General features: G+C 37.1%; 1 protein-coding gene across 23 annotated transcripts in view; it reads left to right on the top strand.

The window, feature by feature from the left end:
- SENP7 (SUMO specific peptidase 7) overlaps positions 1-15,968 on the top strand; it is a 164,341-nt gene that overhangs the window by 101,491 nt on the left and 46,882 nt on the right. For 13 of the 23 annotated variants that reach the window (XM_060416974.1, XM_042232290.1, XM_060416902.1 and 10 more), the window contains one exon: positions 4,427-4,536. In XM_060416974.1, the coding sequence (XP_060272957.1) occupies positions 4,427-4,536 (110 nt within the window). The remainder of the gene's footprint in view (positions 1-4,426; positions 4,537-15,968) is intronic. The other 10 variants (XM_060416985.1, XM_012189257.5, XM_060416958.1 and 7 more) reach the window with 1 other exon arrangement.

Here is a 15,968-nt window from a genome sequence, read left to right as displayed (position 1 = left end):
GCATTCCAGTCCCCTATAATGAAAAGGACATCTTTTTTTGGGTGTTAGTTCTAAAAGGTCTTGTAGGTCTTCATAAAACCGTTCAACTTTAGTTTCTTCAGCGTTACTGGTTGGGGCATAGACTTGGGTTACCGTGATATTGAATGGTTTGCCTTGGAGACGAACAGAGATCATTCTGTCGTTTTTGAGATTGCATCCAAGTACTGCATTTCGGATTCTCTTGTTGACCATGATGGCTACTCCATTTCTTCTGTGGGATTCCTGCCCACAGTAGTAGATATAATGGTCATCTGAGTTAAATTCACCCATTTCAGTCCATTTTAGTTTGCTGATTCCTAGAATGTCGACGTTCACCCTTGCCATTTCTTGTTTGACCACTTCCAATTTGCCTTGATTCATGGACCTGACATTCCAGGTTCCTATGCAATATTGCTCTTTACAGCATTGGATCTTGCTTCTATCACCAGTCACATCCACAGCTGGGTATTCTTTTTGCTTTGGTTCCATCCCTTCATTCTTTCTGGAGTTATTTCTCCACTGATCTCCAGTAGCATATTGGGCACCTACTGACCTGGGGAGTTCCTCTTTGGTATCCTATCATTTTGCCTTTTCATACTGTTCATGGGGTTCTCAAGGCAAGAATACTGAAGTGGCTTGCCATTCCCTTCTCCAGTGGACCACATTCTGTCAGACCTCTCCACCATGACCCGCCTGTCTTGGGTTGCCCTGCAGGCATGGCTTGGTTTCATTGAGTTAGACAAGGCTGTGGTCCTAGTGTGATTAGATTGACTAGTTTTCTGTGAGTATGGTTTCAGTGTGTCTGCCCTTTGATGCCCTCTTGAAACACCTACCATCTTACTTGGGTTTCTCTTACCTTGGGCGTGGGGTATCTCTTCAGGGCTGCTCCAGCAAAGCACAGCCGCTGCTCCTTACCTTGGACGAGGTGTATCTCCTTACCGCCACCATTCCTGACCTTCATCGTGGGATAGCTTCTCTATTTGGGGTCTTTAGTGGTTGCATGCAAACTATAAGATTGTTCTCTTTCTGTGAAAAAGGCCATTGATATGTCAGTAGAGATTGCTTTGAATCTGTAGGTTGCTTTGCATAGGATGAACATTTTAACAATATTACTTTTTCCCATCTCTAATTACAGAATATCATTCCATTTATTTGTGTTTTCTTCAGTTTCTTTCATCAGTGTCTTATAGTTTTCAGTGTACAGCTCTTTTTCCATCTAGACTATATCTAACTATAATTTTGTTCTTTTTGCTGTAGTTTTAAGTGGGATTTTTCCCCTCAGTTTCTCTTTCAGATAGTTCATTATTTGTGTTCAGAAATGCAACTGATTGTAGTATAGTGATTTTGTATCCTGAAACTTAAGTGAATTCATTTATTAGTTCTTATAGTTCTTTTTTTTATTGGTTGGATTTTTTAAGGTTTTCTTTCTGTAAGATCATATCATCTGCAAATGATGACAGTTTTATGTCTTCCTTTCTGATATTGATTCCTTTTATTTATTTCTTTTTCATATTTAACTTTTTCTAGCCAGTATTTCTAGTACTGTGTTAAATAAGAGTGATCAGAATGGGTACCCTTCTTCATTTTAGAGGAGAAGCTTTTAATCTTTCAGTGTTTCATATGATGTTGACATCATTTCTGATACTGACCTTTATTGTGTTGAAGTATGTTCCTTCTATACCCAGGTTTTTTTAAATTTATTTTTTAATTGAAGAATAATTGCTTTACAGAATTATGTTGGTTTTTGCCAAACATTGACACAAATCAGCCATATATACCCAGGTTTTTGAGTTTTATAGTGAAAGGATGTTGAATTTTGTTAGATGCTTTTTCTGTACCTTTTGAGAGATCAAATAATTTTTATCTTTCATTTTACCTATGTGCTTTATCACATTGATTGATTCGTGTATGATGTACCATTCTTGCATCTCTGAATAAGTCCCATTTGATCATGATGTATGATTCTTTTAATGTGATGTCAAATTTGGTTTCCTAATAATTTGATGAGAATTTTTGCATCCCTATGCATCAGGGGTATTTGATTTATATTTTTCTTTTACTGTACTGTCCTTATCTAGCTTTGGTATTAGTGATGGCCATTTAAACTGAGTTTAGAAGTGTACTTTCCTCGTAAACTTTTCGAAAGAGTTTGGGAAAGATTGGCATTAATTCTTATTTGATAGAATTGCCAGTGAAACCATTTGGTCCTGAACTTTTCTGTATTGGAAGGTTTTTGATTACTAATTCAATCTCCATATTTGTTATTGATCTGTTCAGATTTTCTTTTTCTTCATAATACATTTTGGTAGGTTGTATGTTTCTAATTATTTGTCCCTTTCTTCTAGGTTATATGATTTGTTGATGTATAACTTTTTATAATCATCACTTATAATACTTTGTATTTTTGTACTATTAGTTGTAATGATTTGTTTATTGGGTTGGCCAGAAAATTCATGTTTTTGCATAAGATGGTACTGAAAAAAAACCTGAACAAACTTTTTTGGCCAGCTCAGTACAAGTCTTCTGTCTTTTTGCCCTTAGTCCAGCCAGTAGGTTTTTTTATCCCCTCCATATAACTGGCTCTTCAGTTCAGTTCAGCTGCTCAGTTGTGTCCGACTCTTCGTGACCCCTTGGACTGCAGCACACCAGGCTTCCCTGTTCATCACCAACTCCCAGAACTTACTCAAACTCATGTCCATTGAGTTAATGATGCCATGCAACTATCTCATCCTCTGTCGTCCCCTTCTCCTTCCACCTTCAATCTTTCCCAGCATCAGGGTCTTCAAATCAGTCAGTTCTTCACATCAGATGGTCAAAGTATTGGTGTTTCAGCTTCAGCATCAATCCTTCCAATGAGTATTCAATACTGATTTCCTTTAGGATGGACTGGTTCTTAGGTTATCCATATTATTGGACTTTCCTGGTGGCTCAGATGGTAAAGCGTCTGCCTACAATGTGGGAGACCCGAGTTCGATCCCTGGGTCGGGAAGATTCCCTGAAGAAGGAAATGGCAACCCACTCCAGTACTCTTGCCTGGAAAATCCCATGGACGGAGGAGCTTGGTGCAGGCTACTGTCCATGAGGTCGTAAAGAGTCGGGCATGACTGAATGACTTCACTTGGCATATAATTATTCATATTAGTCTTTAGATCTGTTTTTCTTTGAGTCTTTTTTTTTCCTTGGTTTGTCTAGCTAAAGGTTTGTCAGTTTTGTTTGCTTAAAAAAAAAGCTCTTAGTTTTGGTCTTTTCTAGTGCCTTTCATATTTCTTTTTTATTTACTTTTTCTCTGATCTTTATTGTTTCTTTTCTTCTGCTCACTTTGGGCTTAATTTGTATTTTTTTCTGGTTCCAAGAGGTGTAAAGTGAGGCTTTTCATTGGAGTTCTTTCTTGTTTTTTAATGTAGCTTTTATTGCTATTAACTTCCCTTGTAGAACATTTCATGGATTTTGAAGTTTTTGCTTATGTATTCACTTGTTTTAAGATACTTCTTGATCTTCCTTTTGGTTTCTTCTTTAGCCAACTGATTTTCAGGAGCACATTGTTTAGTCTTCCTATTTTTTTGAACTTTGCAGACTTCCTCTTATTGATTTCTTGTTTTATGCTCTTGTGATTGGGAACGATTGTGTGTGTGTCTTAAGTTTGCTAAGATTTGCTTTGTGACCTATCTTAAAACATCCTGGAGAATGTTCTGTGTTCATGTTCATGTTTTATAAAAACATGTTAGTTCTATTTGATCAAGTTTATGGTTCAGTCCAATATTCCTTATTGATTTTTTTGGGGGGGTCTGGATGATCTAATTACTGAAAGTGGGGTAGGTATTAATGTCCCATACTATTATTGTATTATGTTTTCATAATAGTGATATTATGTTCATCATCCAAAACTTGCTTTTAATACATTTTAAATATTTAACCAGTAGCTTATATTTTAAACTATTTTCTCTATAGGTAAAATTTGTTACCACACCCTAAGTTTTATTTTGTATGTAACTTCTGATACGTGAACTATGCTTAAAACATATTAGCGATTACTTTTGACTTATTTTTTGACTACACATAAGTGTGATTATAATTTTCTTGTGTTCAGGGAATGTTTACTTTTTAGACCCCTTTGATATATTTAGCACTTGTATTTTTCTTTGTTCACTTTGCATGTGCACAATTTTGGAAGAATAGAACATTTCTTGTTTTTTTCTTTCAAAGGAACATGGAGAATTTAAAGATAGAATAGGAATGAGAACTTATTTTTCAAATCATAGTTTAATATTCTTTCTACTGTTCAGACCACATACTCTGCTGTATAAGACTTTATTTGTGATCTGTTATTTTTATCTTGAATATATGCCAGCTGGCTTCTAAATTTATTTTTGCTTAGAAGAATTGAGTGTAATATCATTTTGTTTTGCAGCAGTTCACAATCAAGTAAGACAGACAATTATGCAAAGCAGACTTCTTACACTAAAGAAAAACGAAGAGATGATGATGGCATTTCTTTTATGTCTGATACTCAGCCTAAAGGTTTGTGAACTGCAGAAAACTGTTGCCATTTGAATTTTTGTCTATTGTAGTTTTAGTAGTATTTGAGTTATAACTATATCTATCCATGAAAGTAAAGAGAGATATTTTAGCAACACAAAGAAAATTGCTAAATTTACTATTTGTATCCTACAGTGTACATCTCCTGATTTATTTACTAAATCTGGAAGTTAAATTTGAATATTATTTCTTGTCATTTTTTTGTTTGGCTGGCATACAGCTATAAAGTTATAATGTTAACTTGTCTATTTCTAAATATTACTTTCATGAAAGTGAAAATGTTCATCACTGAGTCATGTCTGACTCTTTGAGACCTCACGGACTGTAGCCAGCCAGGCTCCTCAGTCCATGGAATTCTCCAGGTGAGAATACTGGAGTGGGTTGCCGTGCCCTTCTCCAGGGATCTTCCTGACCCAGGGATTGAACCTAGGTCTCCTGCATTAGTAGACAGATTCTTTACTGTCTGAGCCATGAATGTGTCTAATCATTGATATTATTGCTAATTCTACTATTATTATTGGCTTTCCACTGTCTATCCTCCTAGTATGAAAAATATTCTTTTTTTAAAAAACTTTATTTATTTTTAATGTGAGGACATTTGCTTTCTATTGTGTTGGTTTCTTCCATACATCAACATGAATCAGCCATAGGTACATTCTTTATTCATTAGAATTTTTCTCAACTCTAGGAGGATTCCAATATAAGTCACTTTTAGCAAATTTAAAGGTAAATACATCCCAGACTTCTAAATAATCATTGTAGGCTTCCTTGCAAGGATTAATGAACTGACTTCTTTTTGTCTCTTCTTAAAAAGACTTTTAAATAATTTAATATAAAAATATTCACCAAAACCAATTTATATACTAGTCAGGTGTGAAACTTAACACTTTCCAGGGTCTCTTTGATTATTGATAGCTTCAAATTAGTTGAAATATCTGTTTTCTGAATGATTTTATAAATTATTCACAAGAAAAGGTGGTCCTTTAATGATATTATATAAAAATCTTTTGTATTTCATTTGGAACACAGTTGTTTTCACATTTTAAATACTCTTTTTCATAGAAGAGAACACTTGCAAGGCGACTAATACCTTTGATGTATACAAGAAACCAGCTGTAACTCTTAAGAGGGCAGTCTCCAGAGAAAGTATTATGACTGTAGATGTAATCGTTCAGTTGATTGCTAAATACTATCTGCACGTAATGGAGGACTTTTTTTTTTTTTTAAACAAATTGTCCTTTTCCTGGAAATAATTATCCTTACTTACAGTATAAAAATAAAGGTGGATTTGTATTTGTACAAGTGGGCTTAATTCAGAGATTATCAAAACACTGTTAAACCTTCATTGCTTTCCTTGGTAGAGTAGGAATAGTTAAATAAAAAGCTTTCTAATTTATGTCCTTCAATATTCCTTCAAAGTAACAGAATTCTAGACTTACAGCAGGGAAAAATGAATGATAAAAAAAGCACTATATAGTTTCTTAGTATCCCTGAAGGTTCTCCTCTTAGGTAAAGTGTTTTTAAGAAAGTTATCTACTGAAACATTATTAAAACTCACAGTATTTTCATCCTATAGATAATTGTGTCTAATACCAATTGTTTAACAAAAGCCTATAAATTAATGGGTGTTCTGAATTAAATCCCAGGTATACCACTGAAAAAAGTTTTTTCTTCCAGTTTTTTATAATTGACAGCACTGTACAAGTTTAAGGTGAATAGTGTAATGATCTCACTTATATATATATATATATCATGATTACCACAGTGAGTTTAGTCAACATCCATTTATTCATATAGATGCATGGGTTTGTTTCTGGGCTTTTTATTCCATTCCATTTACCTATTTAGAAAAAAATTTTCCTTATGATGAGAACTCAGGATTTACTCTAACAACTTTCATATATAACATACAGCAGTGTTAATTTTGTCATGTTATACATTATGTCCCTAGAACTTACTTATTTTATAATAGGAATTTTGTACATGTTGACTGCCTTCATTCAATTCTTCTCCCCCTGTCTCTGATAACCACAGATCTTGTCTCATTTTCTGATTTTGTTTTTGAATTATAATCATCCTATACAACACTGTATTAGTTTCTGTTACATAGCATAGTGATTCAGTATTTCTGTACATTTCAAATAATCACCATGATAAGTCTAGTTATGATCTACCATATACAAACATTGTGGTTTAGTCACTAAGTTGTGTCTGACTCTTGCGACCTCATGGTCTGCAGCCTGCCATGCTCCTCTACCCATGGGATTCTCCAGGCAAGAATACTGGAGTGGGTTGCCATTTCTTTCTCTAGTGGCTCTTCCTGACCCAGGAATCGAACCCAGGTCTCCTGCATTGCAGGCAGTTTCTTTGCCAACTGAGCTATTCCCCACACTAGATATACCTTTATTTTGTAGTGCCTTAAGTTTGCCTTGTAAAACTTGCTTTTATGAATATAATACATTGGAAATATTTAACATTCTTTTGTATGTAGGAATTTGTTAGCTGTTTAATTTTATATGGTAATGATATTTGCAAGTTAAATATATATATATATATATTTTAAGTAGAGTCCTGTTTTTTTAAAATAATGTCTGACTCTATCTAATACATTTATTCCAGTTTCCCATGAGATTGTCTTGACTGATTTGCAGTTAGTGAACTGCTTGGAGGAAAACTGCTATATAATAGAGTTTTTCCAAGCCTTAGTTCTTTCATCAGTTTTTTAAAAATTTTATATTTTATATTGCAGTATAGTTGATTAACCATATTGTGTTAGTTTCAGGTGTACAACAAAGCAATTCAGTTATAAATATACATGTGTCTAAATATACATGTGTTTTTTCAATTTTCCCAACTAGGTTGTTACAGAATATTGAGCATAGTTCCCTGTGCTATACAGCAGTCCTTGGTTATCCACTTTAAATACAGAAGTGTGTACATGTCAGCTCCAAATTCTATTACGCTTTCCTCCTACTCTTACCCCCTGGTGACCATGGTTCTCTAAGTCTATGAGTTTGTTTCTATTTTGTAAGTAAGTTCATTTGTATCATTTTTTATAAGACTTTGCATATAAGCAATATAATATGATATTTCTGTCTGTCTGACTTACTTCACTCAGTATGATAATCACCAGGTCCATCCATGTTCCTGCAAATGGCATTATGTTGTTCTTTTTAATGGCTGAGTAATATTCCATGATGTTCAGGCTGGTTTTAGAAAAGGCAGAGGAACCAGAGATCAAATTGCCAACATCTGCTGGATCATGGAGAAAGCAAGAGAGTTCCAGAAAAACATCTATTTCTGCTTTATTGACTATGCCAAAGCCTTTGACTGTGTGGATCACAATAAACTGTGGAAAATTCTGAAAGAGATGGGAATACCAGCCCACCTGACCTGCCTCTTGAGAAACCTATATGCAGGTCAGGAAGGAACAGTTAGAACTGGACATAGAACAACAGACTGTTTCCAAATAGGGAAAGGAGTACATCAAGGCTGTATATTGTCACCCTGCTTATTTAACTTCTATGCAGAGTACATCATGAGAAACGCTGGGCTGGATGAAGCACAAGCTGGAATCAAGATTGCCGGGAGAAATATCAATGACCTCAGATGTGCAGATGACACCACCCTTATGGCAGAAAGCAAAGAAGAACTAAAGAGCCTCTTGATGAAAGTGAAAGAGGAGAGTGAAAAATTTGGCTTAAAACTCAGCATTCAGAAAACTAAGATCATGGCATCCGGTCCCATCACTTATGGCAAATAGATGGGGAAACAGTGGAAACAGTGGCTGACTTTATATTTTGGACTCCACAATCACTGCAGATTGTGACTACAGCCATGAAATTCAAAGACAGGAAGAAAAGCTATGACCAACCTAAAAGCTGGGCTGGATGAAGCACAAGCTGGAATCAAGATTGCCAGGAGAAATATCAATAACCTCAGATATGCAGATGACACCACCCTTATGGCAGAAAGTGTAGAACTAAAGAGCCTCTTGATGAAAGTAAAAGAGGAGAGTGAAAAAATTTGCTTAAAACTCAACATTCAGAAAACTAAGATCATGGCATCCGGTCCCATCACTTCATGGCAAATAGATGGGGAAATAGTGGAAACTGTAGCTGCCTTTATTTTTCTGGGCTCCATAACCATTGCGGATGGTGATTGCAGCCATGAAATTAAAAGATGCTTGCTGCTTGAAAGGAAAGTTATGACCAACCTAGACAGCATATTCAAAAGCAGAGACATTACTTTGCCAACAAAGGTCCATCTAGTCAAGGCTATGGTTTTTCCTGTAGTCATGTATGGATGTGAGAGCTGGAGTATAAAGAAAGCTGAGCACTGAAGAGTTAATGCTTTTGACCTGTGGTATTGGAGAAGACTCTTGAGAATCCCTTGGACTGCAAAGAAATCCAACCAGTCCATCCTAGAGGAGAGCAGTTCTGGGTGTTCATTGGAGGGTCTGATGTTGAAGCTGAAACTCCAATACTTCGGCCATCTGATGCGGAGAGCTGACTCATTTGAAAAGACCCTGATACTGGGGAAGATTGAGGGCTGGAGAAGAAGGGGACGACAGAGGATGAGATGGTTGGGTGGCATCACCAACACAATGTTAATGGTTTGGGTGGTTCTGGGAATTGGTGATGGACAGGGAGGCATGGCATGCTCCGGTTCATGGGGTCGTAAAGAGTCGGACATGACTGAGCAACTGAACTGAACTGAGACAGCATATTAAAAAACAAAGATGTTACTTTGCTGACAAATGTCCGTCTAGTCAAAGCTATGGTTTTTTTCAGTAATAATGTGTGGATGTGAGAGTTGGACTATAAAGAAAGCTGATCGCCAAAGAATTGATACTTCTGGATTGTTGTGTTAGAGGAGACTCTTGAGAGTCCCTTGGACTGCAAAGAGATCCAACCAGTCAATCCTAAAGGAAATCAGTCCTGAATATTCATTGGAAGGGCTCATACTGAAGCTGAAACTCCAATACTTTGGCTACCTGATGTGAAGTGTTGACTCATTGGAAAAGACCCTGATGCTGTGGAAAATTGAAGGCAGGAGGAGAAGGGTATGACAGAGGATGAGAAGGTTTGATGGCATCACTGACTCAATGGACATGAGTTTGAGTAAGCTCTGAGTGTTGGTGAGGGACAGGAAGGCCTGGTGTGCTGCAGTTCATAGGATTGCAAATAGTCAGATATGACTGAGCGACTGAACTGAACTGAATAATTAGTAATGTTGAACATCTTTTCATGTGCCTCTTGGCCATCTGTATATCTTCTTTGGAGAAGTACCTGTTTGATCTTCTGTCCATTTTTGATGGGGTTGTTTGTTTTTTGTGATATTAAGTCACATGAGGTGTTTGTAAAATTTGGAAACTAATCCCTTGTCGGTCACATCATTTCAATTGTTTTCTCCCATGTTTTGGGTTCTCTTTTCATTTATTTATGATTCCTTAACTGTACAAAAACATTTAGTTTAGTTCTCATTTGTTCATTTTTATTTTTATTTCCGTTATTCTTGGAGATAGATCATAAATATATTGCTGTAGTTTTCGGTGAGAGCCTTTTGCCAATGTTTTCCTCCAAGAGTTTGTTTTTTTTTTTTTTTAACCTGTGCCTATTCTGTTATGTTTAATCACATGAAAGGCGAACATCCATTTTTTCTTGAGAGATGCAAACTACAGATGTAGAACAGTAAGCACAGAATGCAGTAATTAAAACATGTTGATGTATGGCAAAACCAATACAATATTGTAAAGTAAAAAAAAAGTACACCTTTGTACACATATGCTTTTTGTACACAGATTCTGTCTAAAAGAATCTGCTACCTAGAAAACATGTTTATCTCAAAACAGAATTGAGGGAGTGAAGGGGAGGAAATGGGGGAGGAAAGAGGGGAGGAAATGTTATTTTTTTTAAAACTATGCAGTTACTTTTTTTCTTTTAACATTACTTTATTTATTTATTTATTATTATTTTTTTTTTACTTTATAATACTGTATTGGTTTTGCCATACATTGACATGAATCCACCACAGGTGTACATGAGTTCCCAACCCTGAACCCCCCTTTTGGTGAGAGTGTTTTGCCAGTGTTTTCCTCTAAGAGTTTTATAGTGTGTGATCTTACATTTAGGTCTTAATCTATGTTAAGTTTATTTTTGTGTGTGGTTTTAAAGAATTTTCTAATTTCTTTTTTTTTTTACATGTAGCTGTCCAATTTTCCTGGCACCATTTATTGAAGGGACTGTTTTTTTATCCTTTTTATAGTTTGCCTTCTTTGTCATAGATTAGCTTACCATAGATGCATGGGTTTGTTTCTTGGCTTTTTATTCCATTCCATTTACCTGTCTTTCTGTTTTTGTGCCTGTACCGTACTGTGTAGATAACTGTGCTTTGAAGTGTATAGTCTGAAGTCAGGGAGCATGATTTCTTTAGCTTCATTTTTCTTTCCCAAGATTGCTTTGGCTATTCAGGGTCTTTTATGTCTCAATACAAACTTTAAGATTTTTTTGTTCTCGTTCCATTAAAAAATGCCATTGATAATTTGATAGAGATTGTACTGAATCTGTAGATTGCCTTTGGTAGTATAGTCATTTTGACAATATTGATTCTTTCAATCCAAGTACATGATATATATTTCCATTTGTTTGTGTCATTTTTTATTTCTTTCATGAGTGTCTTAACAGTTTATGGAGTACAGGTCTTGGTTTGTTTATTCCTAGGTATTTTATTCTTTTTGATGTGATGGTAAATGGGATTGTTTTCTTAATTTCTCTTTCTGATCTTTCATTTTTAGTGTGTGATAGTAATGCAGTAGATTTCTATGTATTAATTTGTAACCAGCAGCTTTACCAAATTAATTGATGAGCTCCAGTATGGCACCCCACTCCAGTACTCTTGCTGGAAAACCCCATGGATGGAGGAGCCTGGTGGGCTGCAGTCCGTGGGGTTGCTAAGAGTCAGACACGACTAAGCAACTTCACTTTCACTTTTCACTTTCATGCATTGTAGAAGGAAATGGCAACCCACTCCAGTGTTCTTGCCTGGAGAATCCCAGGGACGAGGGAGCCTGATGGGCTGCCATCTATGGGATCGCACAGAGTCGGACACGACTGGAGCGACTTAGCAGCAGGAGCAGCAGCAGTAGTTTCCCGGTAGTGTCTTTAGAATTTTCTATGTATAGTATCATGCATCTGCAAACAGTGACAATTTAATTTCTTTTCCAATTTGGATTCTTTTTACTTCGTTTTCTTCTCTGATTGATTGCTATAGCTAGGACTTCCAAAACTATGTTGAATAAATGTGGTGAGAGTGGACATCCTCATCTTGTTTCGATCTCAGAGAATCTGCTGTTAGCTTTTCACTACTGAGTATGATGTTAACTGTAGGTTTGTTTCTACAAACAGTAGGTTTGTAGGCCTTTATTAAGTTGCCCACTTTCTGGAGAGTTTTTATTATAAATGGGTGTTGAATTTTGTCAAAAGCTTTTCTTTTGAAAAGCTTTTTGGATGATCGTATGGCTTTTATTCTTCAGTTTGTTGATGTGGTGTAGCACACTGATTTGTGGATTTTGAAAAATCCTTGCATCCCTAGGATAAATCCAATGGATAATGGTGCGTGCGCCTTTAATGTATCCTTGAATTTAGATTGCTAGTTTTCAGGATTTCTGTGACTGTTCATCAGTGATATTGGCCTGTAATTTTCTTTTTTTGTGGTGTCTTTTTCTGGTTTTGATAGCAGGATGATAGTGGCTTGACAGAATTTGTTTGGGAGTTTTCCTTCCTCTGCAGTTTTGGGGAACAGTTTCAGAAGGCTAGGTGTTAGCTTTTTTCTCAGTGTTTGATAGAACTCAATTCTGAAGCCATCTGGTCTTGTGCTTTTATTTTTTGGGAGTTTTTAAGTCATAGTTTGAATTTTGATGCTTGTAATTGGTCTGTTCATGTTTTCTTTGTCTTCCTGGTTCAGTCTTGAAAGATTGTACCTTCCCTGGTGGCTCAGAGGTTAAAGCGTCTGCCTGGATTGCGGGAGATCCAGGTTCGATCCCTGGGTCGGGAGGATCTCCTGGAGAAGGAAATGGCAACCACTCCAGTACTCTTGCCTGGAGAATTTTATGGACTGAGGAGCATGGTAGGCTACAGTCCATGGAGTTGCAAAGAGTCGGACACGACTGAGCAACTTCATTTTCACTTTCAAGAATTTTTCCAGCTTGTTTTATTGGCATACAGCTATGATCCTTTGTATTTCTGTGATATTAGTTGTAACTTCTTTTTCATTTCTGATTTTATTGATTTGAGTCTTTTATCTCAATAACTCTGGCTAAAGGTTTATTCATTTTATTTTCAAAGAACTAGCATTGCTGTCTGTGGGGTCGCACAGAGTCAGACATGACTGAAGCAACTTAGCAGCAGCAGCAGCAGCAGCAGCATTTAGTTTCATTGATCTTTACTGTTGTTTTCTTTGGCTCTCTTTCACTTACATCTACTCTGGTCTGTATGATTTCTTTTTGTCTACTAACTTTAGATTTTGCTTGTTGTTCTTTCTCTAGTCACTTTAGGTGTAAGCTTAGGTTGTTTATTTGAGATTTTTTCTTCCAGAGGTAAGATTGTCTTACTATAAACTTCTCTCTTAGAACTGCTTTTGCTGCATCTCAATAGATTTTGGATCATTGTGCTTTTATTTGTCTTTAGGTATTTGTTTGATATCCTCTTTGATTTTTTCTAAGGGATTTTTGCCCACAGTAATGCATACAATGATCATGTGAATTAAATTCACCCATTCCAGATCATTTTAGTTCACTGATTCCTGAAATGTTGATGTTCACTCTCGCCATCTTGTTTGAGCACTTCCAATTTACCTTGATTCATGGACCTAACATTCCAGGTTCTATGCAATATTGTTCTTCACAGCATCGGAATTTACTTCATCACCAGTCACGTTCACAACTGGGATTTGTTTTTACTTTGGCTCCATCTCTTTATTCTTTCTGCAGTTATTTCTCCACTCTTTTCCAGTAGCATATTGGACACCTACCAACTTGGGGAGTTCATCTTTCAGTGTCATATCTTTTTGCCTTTTCATACTGTTCCTGGCAAGAATCCCTTAGAAGAAACGGAGTAGCCCTCATAGTCAACAAAAGAGTCCAAAATGCAGTACTTGGACACAGTCTCAAAAATGCAGAATGATCTCTGTTCGTTTCCAAGGCAAACCATTCAATATCACAGTAATACAAGTCTATGCTTCATTTAGAGGCTTCTCTAGTGGCTCAGATGGTTAAAAAGTTTGCCTACAAATTGGGAGACCCAGGTTAGATCCATGGGTTGGGAAGATCCTCTGGAGAAGGGAATGGCAAACCACTCTAGTATTCTTGCCTGGAAAATCCCGTGGATAGAGGGACCTGGCGAGCCCCAATCCATGGAGTTGCAAAGAGTCAAACATGACTGAGCAACTAACACACAATCCAAGTCTATGCCTCAACTGCTAGTGCTGAAGAAGCTGAAGTTGAATGGTTCTATGATGACCTACAAGAACTTCTAGAACTAACACCAAAAAAAGATTCCTTTTCATTGTAGGGGACTGGAATGCAAAAGTAGGAAGTCAGGAGATATCTGGAATAACAGGCAAATTTGGCCTTGGAGTATAAAATGAAGCAGGGAAAAGGCTAACAGAGTTTTGCCAAGAGAACACACTGGTCATAGCAAACACCCTCTTCCAACAACACAAGAGATGACTCTACACATGGATGTCACCAAATGGTCAGTACTGAAATCAGATTGATTTTATTATTTGCAGCCGAAGATGCAGAAGCTCTGTACAGTCAAAAACAAGACTGGGAGCTGACTATGGCTCAGATCATAAACTCCTTATTGCAAAATTCAGACATAAATGAAGAAAGTAGCGAAACCACTGGACCATTCAGGTATGACCTAAGTCAAATCCCTTATGATTATACAGTGGAAGTGACAAATAGATTCAAGGGATTAGATCTGACAGAATGCCTGAAGAACTATGGACAGAGGTTTGTGACATTGTACAGGAAGCAATGAGCAAGACTATCCCCAAGCAAAAGAAATACAAAAAGGCAAAATGATTGTCTGAGGAGGCCTTACAAATAGCTGAGAAAAGAAGAGAAGCTAAAGGCAAAGGGGAAAAGGAAAGCTATACCCATCTGAATGCAGAGTTTCAGAGACTAGCAAGGAGAGATAAGAAAGCCTTCCTCAGTGATCTATGCAAAGAAATAGAGGAAAACAAAAGAATGGGAAAGACTAGAGATCTCTTCAAGAAAATTAGAGATACCAAGGGAACATTTCATGCAAAGATGGGCACAATAAAGGACAGAAATGGTGTGAAGAAGGCTGAGCACCGAAGAATTGATGCTTTTGAACTGTGGTGTTGGAGAAGACTCTTGAGGGTCCCTTGGACTGCAAGGAGATCCAACCAGTCCATTCTGAAGATCAACCCTGGGATTTCTTTGGAAGGAATGATGCTGAAGCTGAAGCTCCAGTACTTTGGACACCTCATGCAAAGAGTTGACTCATTGGAAAAGACTCTGATGCTGGGAGAGATTGGGGGCAGGAGGAGAAGGGCATGACCCAGGATGAGATGGCTGGATGGCATCACCGACTCGATGGATGTGAGTCTGAGTGAACTCCCAGCGATGGTGATGGACAGGGAGGCCTGGTGTGCTGCAATTCATGCGGTTGCAAAGAGTCGGACACGACTGAGCGACTGAACTGAACTGAATTCTGGTTTGCACAGACTTTGTATGCGCACTTTAAGAGTGGAGTCTCCATTTCACCTAGTCCTGTGAAAAACCAGTGATCAAACCCTACTGGCCTTCATAGTTAAATTCTCTGGGGAGTTTTCCTTCCGTTGCTGAACCCCCAGGGTCAGAAGCCTGATGTGGGGCTCAGAATTTTCACTTCTATGGTTAAATTGTTTTCCTCCTTTTGAGTCATCTACCTTGTGGGTATGAAACTTGAGTTTATTATGATTGTGCCCCTCCTACCATCTCACTGAGAACTCCTTTTTGTCTTTGGATGTTGGGTATCCTTTTTTGGTAGATTCGAGCATTTGTTTTGTTGATTGTTGTTCGGTGGTGATTTTGATGTTTTCAAAAGGAGGTGGTGAGTGCTTGTCCAACTACTCTGCCATCTTGAGCTAATCCTGCATCAGTTTCTTTTGCTGTAGTATTTATGTTTCAAAATTATAGCTTGATCCAGTATTACATGTAGAAATTATATTTGACTACCTTTATAGTTTTTGTTATTCAGTTGCTCAGTCATGGCCGACTCTGTAACCCCATGGACTGCAGCATGCTGGGTTTCCCTGTCCTTCGTTGCTTACAGTTTACAGAGGAAACCATTACAGTTTATAGAATTGCAAATAGAGTTTATTGCGCTTTTCAAAATACTGTG

This window comes from Ovis aries, chromosome 1 (assembly GCF_016772045.2).
Source record: "Ovis aries strain OAR_USU_Benz2616 breed Rambouillet chromosome 1, ARS-UI_Ramb_v3.0, whole genome shotgun sequence".
Lineage (NCBI taxonomy): Eukaryota > Metazoa > Chordata > Mammalia > Artiodactyla > Bovidae > Ovis > Ovis aries.
The sequence above is the reverse complement of the archived record's forward strand: the minus strand, read 5'-3'. Positions and strand labels throughout refer to the sequence as shown.